A 16,170-nucleotide genomic window follows, 5' to 3' on the forward strand; every position below is an offset into this window, starting at 1 on the left:
CATGTTCCTAGGGCGATTTGTATTGAAAAATGCATACGTGAGCTCTTGGTGAACATTCCAGTACTAATACTGCAGAGAATTGTGATTTCTCGCTGCCGCCTGAACAGCGAGGAACACTGGTGTCAGGCGCGGTCTTATGACTGGGCAGCTGACTGGCAGGGCCATCCATTAGCAAGACGGGTGGAGATATTCATATGTTCTTCCGCATTGTGTGCCCCCTGAAGTTACATTTATCCACGTACCTGTATACATTTACGTACCTGAAGTGGCGTTGTCATTTATAGACTGTTGTAGACTCTTTGCACTTTCAGGCTTAAATCCCGGTTGAGGGGCTTGCTGCTCCTCGGGGTACCCTTAGTCTTTGATAGAGCATTAACTTCAAACAAGCGATGTCTCCTTGCACACGTCTTGCCGAGCTCTCGCTGAATATTTCTTTCTTTGAAGACCTGAGGGATCACCGGGATCGATTTAATCTTGTTCTCTCCATCATGGCTTTGATTTACAAAAAGCAGACAGACTAAACCCTCGCTGCTCCTAAGACAGGAACATGAAAGGAGGGTTATGTCGTTTAATTCTTTTTACCCGATTTCCAGCAGCTCGTTGCCTCTGTAGTTTAGATTAGCTCCTGTACATCAGCCTACAGCAGGGCATGGTGGGAGTTGTAGTTTTACAACAGATGGAGGGCTGCAGTTGGCTATGCCTGCACTAACCTATTCTGCAGTGCTTTTATAGACCTTATCATTGGGGTTGAGCGAATCGGGTTCAGATTGCTGTAACAGAACCAAATTCTTTTAAAAACTTCATTAAGAATATTGGTCCTACTGTAAAATGTACTGGCTGCGTAGAGGTCTTTCTGAAGTTTCAGTACGTATCACTTCTGTCACGCGTTGTTTATTCGCATACATTACTGTATCAGAATACAAAGCCGAACTCGCGCCTCATTAACAAAGCCAAGTTCAGCTTTGTATTCTGATAAGTTAATTTATGCGAATAAACAACGTGACGTGTTATAGGGATGAGATTAAGTAAGTCTCGCAATATTTGCTGAAACTTCGAAAAAAAACCTCCGTGTAGGCAATACTTTTTAATGTAGGACGGAGGCGATATTCTTAACATGATTTTTAAAAACTGAGTTCGGATACAGCGATCTGACAAATGTATTGCAATATCGGCTCCGTCTCTCCAGTTGTCATCCGGAAAAAGAGATCCGGTATTTATTTTTCACACTTTTTTAAAGGTCTGCGCATGCACAGACCACAAAACCAGATCAGTTTTTCCAGAGCACTTAGGGTCGGATTCGGTATTAATGCATTTCAATGTAAAATGATGCCGGAATTCCGGCAAGTATTCCAGCAATTCGGACGGAGAAATTACCGCGGCATGCTGCGTTTTTTTTTTTTTTCTCCGTCCAAAAACCGTACCGTGACTGAACTGAAGACATCCTGAACGGATTACTCTCTATTCAGAATGCATGGGGATATGCCTGATCAGTTCTTTTCTGCTATAGAGCTCCTAGGACGGAAATCTATGCCGGAAAAGAAAAACGATAGTGTGAAAGTGCCCTAACTATCAAGATTAAGCATTAGTCGGTGCAGGTCTCATTACTGGGATGCCCATCATTTGCTGTAAAGATTCAACCATCTTCTCCACTTTCAGGATATTTTGCTTGTTTGTTACTGAAAGTCCCTGTCCCCAAATTAAGTGGGTGTTTGGCAGCGTGGTCATTTTCAGCAAACTATTACATTTCTAGAAAATGTAGAAGGGGTGAAACAAACAAAACCACCAACTGTTGTGATTGCCACAGAAAACTGCTTAATAAAATGCGACACAAAAGGGAAAATATGTAATGGGTCTTTGTATTTTTTCCCTCCATCTCTTAGCACTGCTGAGGCGGTACTCCAGGAAATGGACAATATCAACATCCGGAGGGGCAGTAAATCCAGAGAGGTGGAGCGGCTGCGCATGTGGACTGACACAGAGTTTGTGAGTCATCTTATATATAAACTGGGGGTTAAGAATAAAAATAAAAAAAATCCTCGTACTTCACCGATCCATTGCCCTTACAACGCGGCTTTCCACTTCCTGCTCCCAGCTAGACACAGGAAATGCCGTCTTACCATCTCAGCCCATGACTGGTTCTCTGCGGGTGTCGGTGATTGGCCAAGCTGGCATATCCAGCCTATTCTTGTGTGTTGGGGTGGCCTGTACATCAGAACGGCAGTGGGGGAAATAATGCATTAATGCTGCTTTTTTTTTTTTTTTTAACCCTTAACCCTGACTGGTAAAAAAAAAAGGTAAAACCCATTTTATGCACAAGAAATGATCAGGCAGGGAGCAGTGTAATAATGCATACAGGGTTTGAGGTTGTGGGAGCAGTAAACGGAGAAGAGAGTGAGGAGGTAGGTATATGACTATTACAGGTCAGTGTGAGGGGCTGATGCCAGGCAGTTATTGGGAACGAACTGTTCGCCCCCACTAATTGCTTGCAGTGACCATGCAGCAGACATCTCCTCCTACCACAATCATTCTTCCCTATATAGCTGGGATCAGCTGAAAGTACAACTCCCAGAATCCTCCATTCAGTTCTACAGGAGTTAAATGTGCACGCTGAGAGTTGCAGTTTCACAGCAGCTGGGCTCCCGAAGGTTGCTGATCCCTGCCATATAGATTCTTGGTTTGCCAGCGGAGCTGCCAGGTAAGTTGGACGATTGCTGGCAGCATTTACTGAGGCCAATTATTGGGAATGAATATTTGTTCCAACGATTGCTCCCAATAATTTCCCCGTTCCTCAGTATGTGTCTCCTCTCTTTACCTGGATATTTATTATGCAGTGAGGTTTAGCTTACTTGGACCCATGTTCTAAGACAAAAAACGGAGGAGAGGGAGGACATCGGCTTACGTTTTTCACTGCTTTGTAGGGATTGTGTAAAATATTGCAGCATGTAAATATATATATATATATATATATATATATATATATATATATATATATATATATATATATATATATATATATATATATATATATATATATATATATATTTACGTGGTAAAAGCACCTGCAGATTGCAGTCAGCGTTGGTGTAGCAGACGGGCTGGAGGTGTGATGACGCTGTCACCATGTAGCATGCGTTCATCTGGATGTTTAAATCTGGCCATAGAATGAGACTTGTCAGTGGATAACGCTGACTTCAGAGAGGTCTACTGATGGCCCATCCATTACTGCTTGGGGAGGGAAACGGATATGGGGAACAGCCTTGATTTCAGACAGGCAGAGGCAGCCATGTGTCTGACCCCCTCCGTAAAAATAGTGGAGCCAACCAGGCCCATCAGTGAGGGAGCTGGGGACGATGGTTGTTCAGTGAATGGATATCTTATGTCTGTGACTCTGTCCAGTAATCCAGAATGTTTGTTAGGCTACTTTCACACTGGCCTTTTGGTTTCCGTTTGTGAGATGCGTTCAGGGCTCTCACAAGCGGTCCAAAACGGATCAGTTTTGCCCTAATGCATTCTGAATGGAAAACGATCCGCTCAGAATGCATCAGTTTGCCTCCGTTCCATTTCCATTCCGCTTTGGAGACGCACCAAAACGGAGCCAAACAGATCCGTCCTGACACACAATGTAAGTCAATGGGGACGAATCCGTTTTCACTGGCACAATAGAAAACGGATCCGTCCTCCATTGACTTTCAATGGTGGTCAAGACGGATCCGTATTGGCTATGTTAAAGATGATACAAACGGCTCTGTTCTGAACAGATGCAGACGGTTGTATTATCTGAACGGATCCGTCCATGACTGATCCGCACCAAACGCGAGTGTGGAAGTAGCCTTAATCTGGTATGTTTCTGATACTAGATGCTAATAAGTTATTGTTCAAAAATGAGCAAATTATCTCTCCTCTGAAAGGAAGAAAGTGTTCTTTCTAGTGCCACCGATGGCTGTCCTCCTGAAGGAAGAAAACCGACTTGTGTGCTTTTCCCGGGAGCATTGCCTGTAAGATTCCCTACACCAGTAGATCTGTGATGGCTGAAGAGGCGAGGGAAGTTGGGCATGAGAATTATTGTCATTTGTCTTTTATTTTAGGAGAATATGGACATGTATTCGCGTGTAAAGGGAAGGAGGAAAAGCCTGAGAAGAAACAGTTACCCAATCAAAACTCGCCATGAAGAGTCCTCGGAGGGAGAGGAGGAAGAGGAGGAGGAAGAGGAAGAGGAGGTTTCTGAAGGTCTCTTGCATATCTTATTTATGGCTTAATGTCCCCTTTTTGGCTTTTAAGAATGTGTTCAGATGTGGCAGACTTCCTGTGTGTACTCAGCACCAAAGATCTAGAGCGAATTACAGTGCTATGAAAACTCTATCCAAAGTTAGGAGCTTTTTGCCATGGAAAAGTGCGTTTCAGTTCCACAGCATGGTCCTTCTTCTGTAGGAGTGCATGTGTGGCTGAAGTCCACTGTAAATCCACATGTGAAATGTGCAGATTGTGCAGTGGAATCTCCATGGATTTCCAGCTTAATCCCTTTCACAAAAAACACCTCTGACCCCACTTTAAACTTGTTAAAGTTAATTAAAAATAACTTGATGGGTCATCAGTATCTGATCGGTGGGGTCCGCCACCCGGGACCCCTACTGATCAGCTGTTTGCGAAGGCACCAGCGGCCCCCTGAGCACCACGGCCTTCTCCCTGCTCACCAAGCACAGCGCCGTACATTGTATAGTGGATGTTCTTGGTATTGCACTCAGCCCCATTCGCTTCTATGGGACGGAGCTGCACCCAGGCCATGTGACTGAACGTGTCGTCACTTGGCCTAGGGAAAGTGCCGCTGGCTTTTCAAACAGCTGATCAGCAGGCATCCCTGGTGTCAGACCTCCACTGATCAGAGGGGATAGGTCATCAGTGTTTTAGTCTTGGAGAACTCCTTTAATCTCCGTGCACCAGTAATTGTCATATGTTCTTTCCGAAAATTAAATTTTTGGCGTCCTATCCTTAGAATCGCTCATTTAGTGTTTGACTTGTGGGGTCAGATGTCGGGGGGGCCCTGCCGATGAGCAGGATGTTTGTAATATTTAATGTGGCGTTGCCTATACGGATGAGTTTAGTTGAAGGGGAATGAATAGGTGCAGGTTGGGTCCCATCACTTCTAACTGTTGTGGGAGGAGCTTGGACGTCGCATGGCGCGGTGCATGCACATCTCCAACTGACATGAATGTAAAACCTAAGGGTGTGGAGCCTGACACACGTTTTGCCACACATGGACGTCAGGAGGAGCAGACGAAGGGTGTATGTCAGAAGCTGCAGGTTCTGCACTGAACGGCACCACAGTTAGGTCGTCATATAGGCTGTGGGACGTATATAGAACTCACTGGGAGGTGCCGCTTGGGATACTTCTGGCCTATCCTGTCAAAATGGACTATACTTTTATTTTTGTCTTTGGCGGCTACCATATTTAAGACTTGTAGAAGCCTAGATAAAAACAAATATTTGTCTTCTGCAGAATCCCATGAAGAAGGTGAAGATGGGGATGAAGAAGCCGAGGTTGAAGGAGAAGAGAACGATCGGCCGTATAATTTAAGGCAAAGAAAAACTGTGGAAAGGTACCAAGCTCCTCCTATTGGTAGGTAATGTATTCTGTCCATAACTGTACATGACTAGGTGCAGTTCTCTTTGACTGTGACGGTCCTCTGTGTCACCTGGTGATGTGCCTCCCTCCATCCTGGCACCGCTGCCACTTTTATTTATAAATCCTTCTTGCAAAATGATGTACATTCACATCATCAGTAGGATGCAGTACCTGCTGGATGGCGGCACGTGTAGCTTTCTGCGGGATGGCGGCGCGTGTAGCTTTCTGCGGGTTGGCTGGGGTTTGAGAACTGAAATTGTGGCCATTTCAACACCTGAAGAATAGCGTCCTTTACAGATAGTCTTGAGTGGGTGCACCTTTTGCCCTCTCTGCCAGCCTGATCTGTCTGGTGATAATCTCTCCTAGGGCATATCCTAGGTATGCCCACCAGATCCCTGCACATTTCAGGCTAGGTTTACATCAGGTTTTGCCCTCCGTTTTAACATATGTTGAGAGGAAAAAAGGATGGAATAGTATAGTAGACTACGCTATTTCATCCTGGAGAGTCCAGCAAAAATAAAGTATACATGAACGTGTACAATATTATTTTTATTTTTTTATATACAGTGGAACTCTATAGTGACGTCACTGTATTACATTTGTCGGAGGCGTCCTTTTAATGTGTGATTTTTGTATATGATAAACGTAAGACAAAAACATGTGAACTCAGCCTTAGTCGTACATAGACCTGAGATGGGAAAACCCCTTTCATAACATTTGTGGCATATTGCTAAGATTTGCCACAAATGCAGACAGGTGTGGATTCCACCTCCTGGGACCCGCTCCTATTTCCAGAATTGAGCCCTGAAGTGAAGGAGCACACACTATGCATAACAGTGAATGGAAGGTGGCTGCGCATTCGTAGCTGCTCTCATTATTTTTCCGAGGGCCCCATTCTGGAGATGGGAGCCAGACCCGCTATTCCACAAATGTTGAGATGGGGAAAACCCTTTCATAGGGAATCTTATGCAGCTGACAATGAGGACAGCATGAATTAGTGTCACACATTAATTTCAGCTGAAACTACCTGCAGATTCATAGGCAAAAACTGTCAAAATCAGCGGTGGGCGGCTCATGAATGACCATGACTCCCCTCTGGGACGCACTACAGTGATTTAACAATAAGTACTCCAAAGCTACATAATTAGCGAGGGCAGCACAAGGCCTCTTGCACACAAACGTATTTTCATTCATTTTTTTATTTTTATTTTTTGTGGTCCGTATACGGAACCATTAATTAAATAAACGGAAGGTACTCATGTGCATTTTGTTTCCATATTTCCTTTCCGCAAATGGAACATGTCCTATTATTGACCGCATTACGGACACGGAGAGTACTGTTCCGTTCCACAAAATACGTGGATCTGTTTTTTGTGGACTGCAAAATACATACGGTCGTGTGCAAGAGGCCTAAGGATGATGGTGTTCTCTATAAAGGTAAAATTCCCATAATGAGACAAACTTTTTTTAAAAATTTTTTTAAACCATTTTTTTCCTCGCTCATCATTGGGGAGGGGGCGGACAGGACCGTGAGTACAGCTGCTTGCTGCCACTAGGCTAGAAAGTGATAGCTCCTCCCCTGCCGGCTATACCCTCCCCAGCCAGGAGAGACCATATCAGTTTTTAGCTTGCGGTCATAGGAGGCAGACCTCCCTGCACATTGCATGGTGGCTTTTTCATTTATTTATTTTCTTTTTCTTTCTTCTCCTTAGGTGGAAAACAGAGTTGCCTAGCCCCTCTGTTTTCCTGGGGTGTGTAGCCTGTGTCTGTTTCTCTCACTGGCCATCCTCCCCCTAAGAAGTTAATGTGGACCAGGGCAGAAGTCGCTCCCCCTCCCCAGCCTAAGGGTCACCAGACCCTCAGTTCCAGCTTCCTGCCACTTAGGTGCCAGTGGCTAAAGGGGCTTGGCTTCCTGACGCTGCAGTGGGCGCTTCTCATCCCCGCGCTTCTCTCACTGCAGCCGCGTCGCTAAGAAAGCACAGGACCTGCCCAGCCCTGAGTTGGTCATTCAGCCATGTCTGATCCCACTAATGACCCCCGCTTGCCTATTGATACACACTTTGCCTGTACTGTATGGAGTCTAGAGTTCCCTCGCAGTCAGTCGGACCCTGTGTGCGCCGCGTGCTCTCGGTCTGGGGTAACATTGCCCCCCCACCAGCCAGTGCAGCCCCATGACCACTCTGATTCTGTGCAACCCGGCTGGGCACGTTCCCTATCACGGGCGGTGGAGGACCTTGCTAAAATATCCCAATCCACCCTTTCACTCATGGGTCGCTTGGTTGATAAGTCCCCACCAGAGCAGTCCTCACAGAAGCGGACCAGAGCAGGACGCCATTCCTCGTCTGATCTCTCTGCTTCTCCAACCCTCTTTGAATCTCGCTTGGACATATCCTCTGTACGTGTGGAAACCCTGTCCAAAGGGGAGATTGGTGACTCGCTATCTGACATGGATTCGGAACAATCTTCTCAGATTGCTTCCATGGTGGATAGCCTAGTAATGGCAGTCCGGGACACCTTCCAGGTGCAAGACGACCCATCCCTCCACTAGCCAGGGAGTGTCTTTCCTTCGCTCCAGACAAAATCCGAAGGAGTTTCCCTTACATAACGACTTTACTGTTGTCATTGCCAAGGCCTGGGACCACCCAGATCGTTGCTTTTCTCCAACTAAGCGACTTGATTTACTATATCGCTTCCAGGTGGACTCGGTGGAAAAATGGGCTTCCCCTCCAAGGTGCATCCTCCGGTGGCACGTCTGGCCAAAAATACCGCCATTCTGGTAGCCAACTGCTCCTCCCTCCAGGATCCAGTAGACCGTCAGATGGAGATGGTGACTTAAGTCCCTGTTTGCTGCAAGTGGCTCTGCCCTGCGTCCCATTTTCGCCTCCGCCTGGGTGGCTAAGGGGGTCTCGGGTGCTTAGTTTACATCGCGGTATGTGATAGGGTTATTCACACCATGATCAGAGCCAGGAAGCCAGCCTCATCCAAAATCTACTACAGGATATGGAAGTCCTATCTCTGCTTCTGTGAGGAACGTAATCTCCCTCCTCTACGCTTCTCTTTCCACGATTCTCTCCTTCCTACACTCTAGTCTGGAATTGGGACTACCTCTTGGCTCCTTAAAGGGTCGGGTGTCAGCGCTGTCTATTTTGCTTCAGCGCCCTCTGGCCTCGAAAGGTTTGGTTAAAACCTTCCTCCGAGGGGTGGTTCATATTCTTCCTCCCGTGCCTCCTTGGGATCTGAACCTCGTTCTAGGTTCACTCCAATCGGCTCAGTTTGAACCGCTTCGGATGGTGTCCCTGCGTCTTCTTTCCTGGAAGGTGGCTATCGCATCCATCAGGCGTGTCTGAGTTGGCAGCCCTTTCCTGTAGGGAACCCTTCTTAGTCAATCAGGAGAAGGCGGTGCTCTGGCCCATACCTTCTTTTTAACCGAAGGTAGTCTCGGCCCTCCACGTTAACGAGGATGTTGTCCTCCCTTCCTTTTTGCCCAGCTCCCTCGCATCCTAGGGAGCATTCTCTTTACAAGATGGATGTAGTTCATGCTCTAAGGATCTATCTGGCGGTCTCAATTTTCACTGCACGGATTCTTTATTCGTGCTTCCTGACTGTCCTCGTAAGGGATGCACTGCTTCTAAGGTGATTGCCAGGTGGATATGTTTGGCAATCATGGAGATACCGTTCCTGGGGTAGAGCTCCAGCCCCTCGAATCATAGCCAACTCAACCAGAGCGGTTGGCGTTCCTGGGCTCTCTTCCATCATGCATCAGCTGTCCAGTTGTGTATGGCGGCAACATGGTCTTCCTTACACACGTTCACAAAATTTTACCAGGTGCACTCCCTGAACGTCCGAGGGCAGTTTTTCCATGGGCGAGTGTTTGTTCCCTCTCCGTGGACTGCTTTGGAATGTCCTACGGTCCTGTGTCCCCCAATGATACGAGCGGGAAAAGGAGATTTTTATTTTTTTTATATTTTTTTATTTTTTTTTGTTTCCGCACATGGTGCTGGCTGGTTATTTGTTGGGTTTCAGTTTTATTTCAAAGCTACCGATGTAGGTAATGTTCTGACTGTTATCAGTTCTTTTCTGCTACTCCTACGGCTTGGGCACAAACTGATATGCTGTCTGACTGGGGAGCGTATAGCTGGCAGAAGGAGCTATCACTTTCTAGCCTAGTGTCGCCTCCTAGGGGAACCAAGCGGCTATACCCACGGTCCTGTGTCCCCCAGTGAACTCGGTGAGAGACTTTACAGGTGAATCTGCAAAAATCTCCTTATCCACCCCTGTGGTCGCAACTAGGGAAGAGCATTTTCGGGTTATGTAAGAATTCCGTTATGGATTCTGCTACCACGGAACATAACAAAGGGTCCATTCACACATCCGCATCCGTTCAATTTTGCAGAAGGGGCGCGGACCTATTCATTTTAAATGGGGGGGCCGCAAAAGATGCACACAGCACACCATGTGCTGTCCACATCAGCATTTCCGTTCTGCGGCCCCACAAAAAAATTGGAATGTACTATTCTTGTCCGCAGCCACGGACAAGAATAGGCATTTCTATCATAGTGTGTGCCATGTGCAGTCTGCAAAATGCGGATCCGCCGAACTGTTGCGGACATGTGAATGGACCCTTATTTTCCGTAGTAGCGGAATCCGTAACGGAGTTCTTAGATGACCTGAGCCTGGCACGCGGAACTTGAAACACAAGTTCACTCAACACTAGTTTTAGCTCATAGGTTGAAAAGAGACTGTGAATGAGCTGAAACAGTGTGACCGTAGGGGTGAATAAAGTGTTTGAGTGCGGACATTTTTTTTTTTTTCTATATAGATATATAGAGATGTACATCATAGTTGCCCATAGCAACCAATCAGATTCCACCTTTCATTTTTTCCGAGCTCTTCTGGAAAATTTAAAGATGGCGTCCGTTTGGTTGCTTTGGGCAAATAAACCAGTTTTCTTACGAGTAGTCTTGAGAACTCTCCCCCAGTGTAACTTGATGATCCGTCTCCATGAACTGCATTCACTTATAAAGATTCCCTGTTTTGTCTTTTAGAGCCAGCACATCAAAAAAAACGACAAAGCACTTTGTTTGATACTCACAGATCTCCTGCAAGAAGAAGCCATATCCGGTATGTACTAAGAGAGACACTTGTTCATTGCCTCTGTGGTCGCAAACCGACAGTCTGAGATGCCGTCTCCTAATGGCTCTGAAGCTGAGTGAGCCGGCTCAAAGGAGTTTAAGCATGCATGGCATAGGCTTAAGGCCAGCCTTCATATAAGATGGGGCCAGGGGCTATTCATAGTATTCAGTATATTGGGCAGACTAGATGGGCCAAATGGTTCTTATCTGCCAACACACAGAGCAGCCAATAACAGGCGGTAACGAGGACAAGCCTACCTAGCATCGCGGGTGACGATAGGGAGGCTTGTCACCACCTGCCATTGGCTGCTCCCGACACCAGATGTTTCCATCTGAGTACAGGGAGAAGCCGCCAATGGTAGGCGGTAACGGGGAGTCGGGTTAGTATATTCAGTGTGAGGAACCCAGCATGTGGGGGGCTTTTTATAGTCTTGGATAACCCCTTTAATGATCAGCAGGGCTGGATTAGTGGCCCACTGTGGAGTTTGTATTCTTTCCTTCCGAGGATAAATCCCCCTCCTATCTAAGTTCATGTTATACATAAATATAATATAAATACCCCCCACAACACTCTCCTTGAGAATGGAGAAAGACAGACAAAAAATACCAGGATCCAGTATTTTGGCAAATGACTTAAGAGTTTTCTGAATCTATACTAAAGGGAATCTGTCATCGGGGAAATCACTGTTACACCAGGCACAATGCCTTGTAATGATTTTGAACTTTTCTTCTGAATCCATATGCAAATGAGCATTTAAGTGCATTGAGGGCGGGCCATAGCCACTCTGTGCACCCTCGCTCCACCTACTTCCTTTGCAAGCACTTCCCTCTCCTTTGACAGGATGTGATAACTATATAGGAACATGGTCCTGTCAATTGGGAACGAGAGGGAGGGGCCGGCAGAGGAAGCTGCAGCAAGGGTGCACAGATTGCCTTGGACTTGCCCTTGGTGCACTTAGCTGCTTGTTTGCATATGGATTAAAATTACTTTTTCTCCCCAATGAAACAATAAATGATTGGTAAGTGAAGGGTATCTTTACATTCAGTTCAGCTGGACCTACCAGATGTTGTACCTGGTTAAGGCTACTTTCACACTAGCGTTTTTCTTTTCCGGCATAGAGTTCCGTCACAGGGGCTCTATACCGGAAAAGAACTGATCTGAATGGAGAGTAATCCGTTCAGTTTGCATCAGGATGTCTTCAGTTCAGTCGTTTTGACTGATCAGGCAAAAGAGAAAACCGCAGCATGCTACGGTTTTCTCTCCGGCGAAAAAAACTGAAGACATGCCTGAACGCCGGATCCGGCATTTTTTCCCATAGGAATGTATTAGCGCCGGATCCGGCATTCAAAATACCGGAATGCCGGATCCGTCCTTCCGGTCTGCGCATGCGCAGACCTTTAAAAATGAGAAAATAAAAAAAAACGGATCCGTTTTGCCTGATGACACCGGAAAAACGGATCCGGTATTGCAATGCATTTTTCTGACTGATCAGGCATTTTTCAGACTGATCAGGATCCTGATCAGTCTGAAAAATGCCTGATCAGTCAGAAAAAATGACATCCGTTTGCATACAGTTTGCCTGATCAGGCAGTCAGTTCAGGCAACGGAACTGCCTGCCGGAATCAAACAACGCAAGTGTGAAAGTACCCTTAACTGAATTTGCTGGTGATAGACTCCCTTTTAATTGGCAAGGGTCCAACCAGGGAGACACCTCCCCCCAACTTTCACTGTAATGGGGACCAGCGGAGATCCAGTCTCCCTAGGGAGCTATAGAAAGCCATCATTAGATTGCTTTATGAGAATTGCACTAAGTTGCTGAAGCAGGCACCCGGAGACTATGGCGCCCAGTGCACACGCAAGCGGGCACCATATTTAATGTCCCGACCACCGACGTGTATATATACATAAGGCAGTTGGGAACGGGTTAAAAATCCCTTTGCCATAGAAATCGCTCTTTTATTGAAGCATGTCTTTGTGACAAATATCCAGTGCTTGTTCTCCCCTCAAAATTTACTGATTCGTGTTTAATTTCCAAGCTTCAGATGCTGCGATATAATTTTTTTTTTTTTTTTTAGAGGGTTTATCACAGTGGGACACTTACGAATTATATCGTAAATTTTTATTTATTTTTAACTTTTCCTAGCAAAGTAGGCTTAAGTTCAGGCGCCTACTGCACTTCGCAGTGCTTACACCGCTGTGTATGGGAGTGCTGATTCCACTTTGGTCGTCCTGATCACTGTTCAGGCTGGAGCATCATTGCTCTGCTTGTACCAGCGCTGCCATACTAAAGCCTGGCATAGATCAGCTGTATCAGGCTTTAGCAGAGCAGAACAGGCAGAAGACGCAATGTTGCTTTGTAGCTCCTGCCCTGAGCTCACTCAGCTCTGCTAATGGCCTGTATCTATGTGGTATGCAGGGCAGGAGCTCACATCCCTCCTCTGCCCGTGCCCACTCTCCTAAAGCCTGACCTAGCCCAGGCTTTAGGAGAGTGGGGATGGTACAGGCAGGGGCAGCGATGCTCTGGCTTGAGCAGCAATAGCCTGTTAAACTTGAGGTGCCTACTTTGCTAGGAAAATCTTAAAAAAATAATTTCAATTAAATTAGAATTATGTTCTACACATTCAGTTTTAAGTTTAGGTACACTAATTTATTAGATCCTCACTACTTTCCTGTGCACAAGAACAATGAGGGTTCATTGTGTGCATATGGGTTATGGACGGGCATACTATGACCAATTCTCTACAGAATTTTTCTCCTGAATTGATGAACTACCGAAGAGGCACCTGAGCACTTTTAAAGGGGTAGATTAGTGCAGGACCATTTATACTATGGTGATCAGGCCTGTATTTTATGTCCTTTATTTTTTTTGATGCTCTGAGTATGCGATAAGGCTTCCCATTGACAGCAAGCAGATATCTTGTGAAATTGTGTGAATTGGTGTTTTCATGTCGTGTTTCTTTTATATAAGCGGGTTAGTGTTGAAGGCTATCCCCTGCCTTCCTTTTCCCTATTCGATAACACACTGGCCCAGATAGGAAATATTCCAGCATCACGTTTAGTCACATGAACTGCATAGCTTTTACAGTTTGTACTTTTATAGTAAATTGTTTTTTTTCTTTTTTTCTTGTACATTTCATCATTTTAATCAAACTGTAAAATCTTCCCCCTCCAACGTTTTATTTTATTTCCCATAGACGAAAGAAGCATGCTATTCACAGCAGTGATACAACTTCCTCCTCAGATGAAGAACGGTTTGAGAGAAGGAAGTCCAAGAGCATGGCCAAAGCGAGGAATAGGTACTCCATATATACCCATGCTCGAGCTCAGTCTTTTATGGGGTGTGCTATTGGAACCAAGAGCAACATGGTCTTCCAACGCATGCCTAAAATAGGGGAATGCTACAATTTTTTAATTATGTATTTAAAGAAGTAATTCAGCTTTCAGTCTGCTGGTCATGTATTGAGCTAATTTATTGTGTACCTTCATAAATGATAGGATTTGCCTTTGACTTCTTTCGCAGGATGTGAGCTCACATAGGAGGAGGAGTTGTTAATAGATGGCTGGCATAACTTAATACAACTATAGATAACTTCAAAACGTAACACTGGTCACTAGATGTCAGCAAAGTACACAAAGTATAGTGGATAACAGAATACAATTAAGGGGTTTTCTCGCCCATATTCATTGGGGGACACAGGCTGGAGAGAGAGCTTCAGTTTTTTTCTAGTGTCAATAGGAGGCAAGACCCCTATTTTAGTTTTTTTTTTTTCCTTCTTTTTCAGATGGGAAAACACTGGACGCCTTGTCTCCCTGTTCTCCCGGGGTCGAGTTGCGCCAGTGCCGTTCACCCGCACTGCTGCCTCCCCCACAGAAGACATGGTGGACCAGGGGCAGTCTTGCTCCCCTGCATCCCGCCAGCCAAGGGGTCACCCATCCAAGCCCCATTTTCCAGCATCCTGCCACTACAGTGCCAGTAGCTGAAGGGGTGACCCTGCTGGACCAGAGGAGGGGTGAAGATGGCGGCAGAGAGGCGAGTACATGGGACTAGGTGAGTATTTAACCCTCTGGGCAGTGGCTTGCCCAGGGAGGGGCACTCTGGCGCGAATACTTCCCGCCCTCCCCCAGTCGCCTGCTGAGCCACTGACTTAACCCTTCATGGCCAGGATTATCTGGGGAAGTGGTTATGCTGGCGACTCTGGTTTAGCTCCTACAGCTTGTTTTCCTCCACAGGTGCAGCTTTTCGCTAATGTAAGGGTTCATGGTCACTGCAGTGGGACATCCCCCTCTGGTAGGGGTCCTTCCCTGGAACTAGCTTGGCAGTTGAGCCTGTTCAGCGCCCTTCCAGGTAGAATTTTTAAGGTTGGCTCACGTAACTGGGGCAGTGTGGCACGTGGCTTCTACAGATAGTATCGGGCCTCCCCCTCAGTTTTGCGCTGCCGGGGCAAGCGCTGGCTACCACTGTGGTAACGGTATTGCGTTTCCACTACATGCTTGGGTTCTTACTGCACAGCCCTTCGCTAGGCGGCGGACTCCTTAGCACTGGATCGGTGGCTTCTACGGGTGTTCCCCCCCCCCCCCCCCCCCCCCTCTCTGCTGGGATAAGGGGCTAGTATTGCAGTGTGACTTCCTTTGCCTGGCTTCCTTCCCAGGTGGAGTTTTTTGCATGGCCACTTGATCCTTGGCTACTTCTGTATAGCGTCGGTCTCTTACAGGGTAGGGGCTTAGAACTAGCCTATTCTTCTCCTGTCTTTTCTTCCTCTGGCTCATGGTTCATTGTCACCCCGTATGCCCTGGTAGTTCCTACATTGCTACCTTCCCTCACCTGCGTTGCACGGGGTATTAGTTTGGTGGCTTTCTATTCCAGACACTATCTGGTCCCAACTGGTGGGCTGTGCCACCCTCCACATTCTTCCTCCTACAGGGACTCTTCCATTGGTCTGGGTGTGCTAACGGTATCTACACAAAAGCTTCCCACCTTCTCTCCAGAGCCAGAGTTCCGGAAGCATGTGCCATGGAGGCCCTGATTCTCCTTGGTGGGAGTTCCCCTCCTACGCGTTTCTTCCCCTCCTTCTCAGGGTTCTACAGAAGATCCGGATGGAGGACATTCAGACATATCCTAGTCGCTCCGAAACTAACTCGTCGCGCGTGGTACGCCTACCTCGTTCTCCTGGAGACGTCCCTTGGTCACTGCCACTGAGACGTCCGTCTTTCAAGGGGTCCGGTCTTACATGACTATTTCAATGACAGCGTGGCTATTGAGACCGCCGTTCTGACGTGTAGAGGGTTTTTGGCGGTTGTCTTCCGCACTATGATTCAGGACAGGAAGCCTGCATCGCCCAGGATCTATTATGGGACCTTGAGGTCCTTCCGGGGCTTCTCTGAAGCCGAGGCGTCCACTCACTTTGGGGGTTTCTCTC

At 46.7% G+C, this 16,170-nt stretch overlaps 1 protein-coding gene across 4 annotated transcripts in view; it reads left to right on the forward strand.

Annotated features, from left to right (window-relative positions):
• ATAD2B (ATPase family AAA domain containing 2B) overlaps nt 1-16,170 on the forward strand; it is a 114,280-nt gene that overhangs the window by 20,702 nt on the left and 77,408 nt on the right. For 2 of the 4 annotated variants that reach the window (XM_044291349.1, XM_044291350.1), the window contains exons 5-10: nt 1,881-1,983; nt 3,909-3,995; nt 4,086-4,227; nt 5,495-5,614; nt 10,666-10,741; nt 13,948-14,049. In XM_044291349.1, the coding sequence (XP_044147284.1) occupies nt 1,881-1,983; nt 3,909-3,995; nt 4,086-4,227; nt 5,495-5,614; nt 10,666-10,741; nt 13,948-14,049 (630 nt within the window). The remainder of the gene's footprint in view (nt 1-1,880; nt 1,984-3,908; nt 3,996-4,085; nt 4,228-5,494; nt 5,615-10,665; nt 10,742-13,947; nt 14,050-16,170) is intronic. The other 2 variants (XM_044291351.1, XM_044291352.1) reach the window with 1 other exon arrangement.

This window comes from Bufo gargarizans, chromosome 4 (assembly GCF_014858855.1).
Source record: "Bufo gargarizans isolate SCDJY-AF-19 chromosome 4, ASM1485885v1, whole genome shotgun sequence".
NCBI classification, from domain to species: Eukaryota; Metazoa; Chordata; class Amphibia; order Anura; family Bufonidae; genus Bufo; species Bufo gargarizans.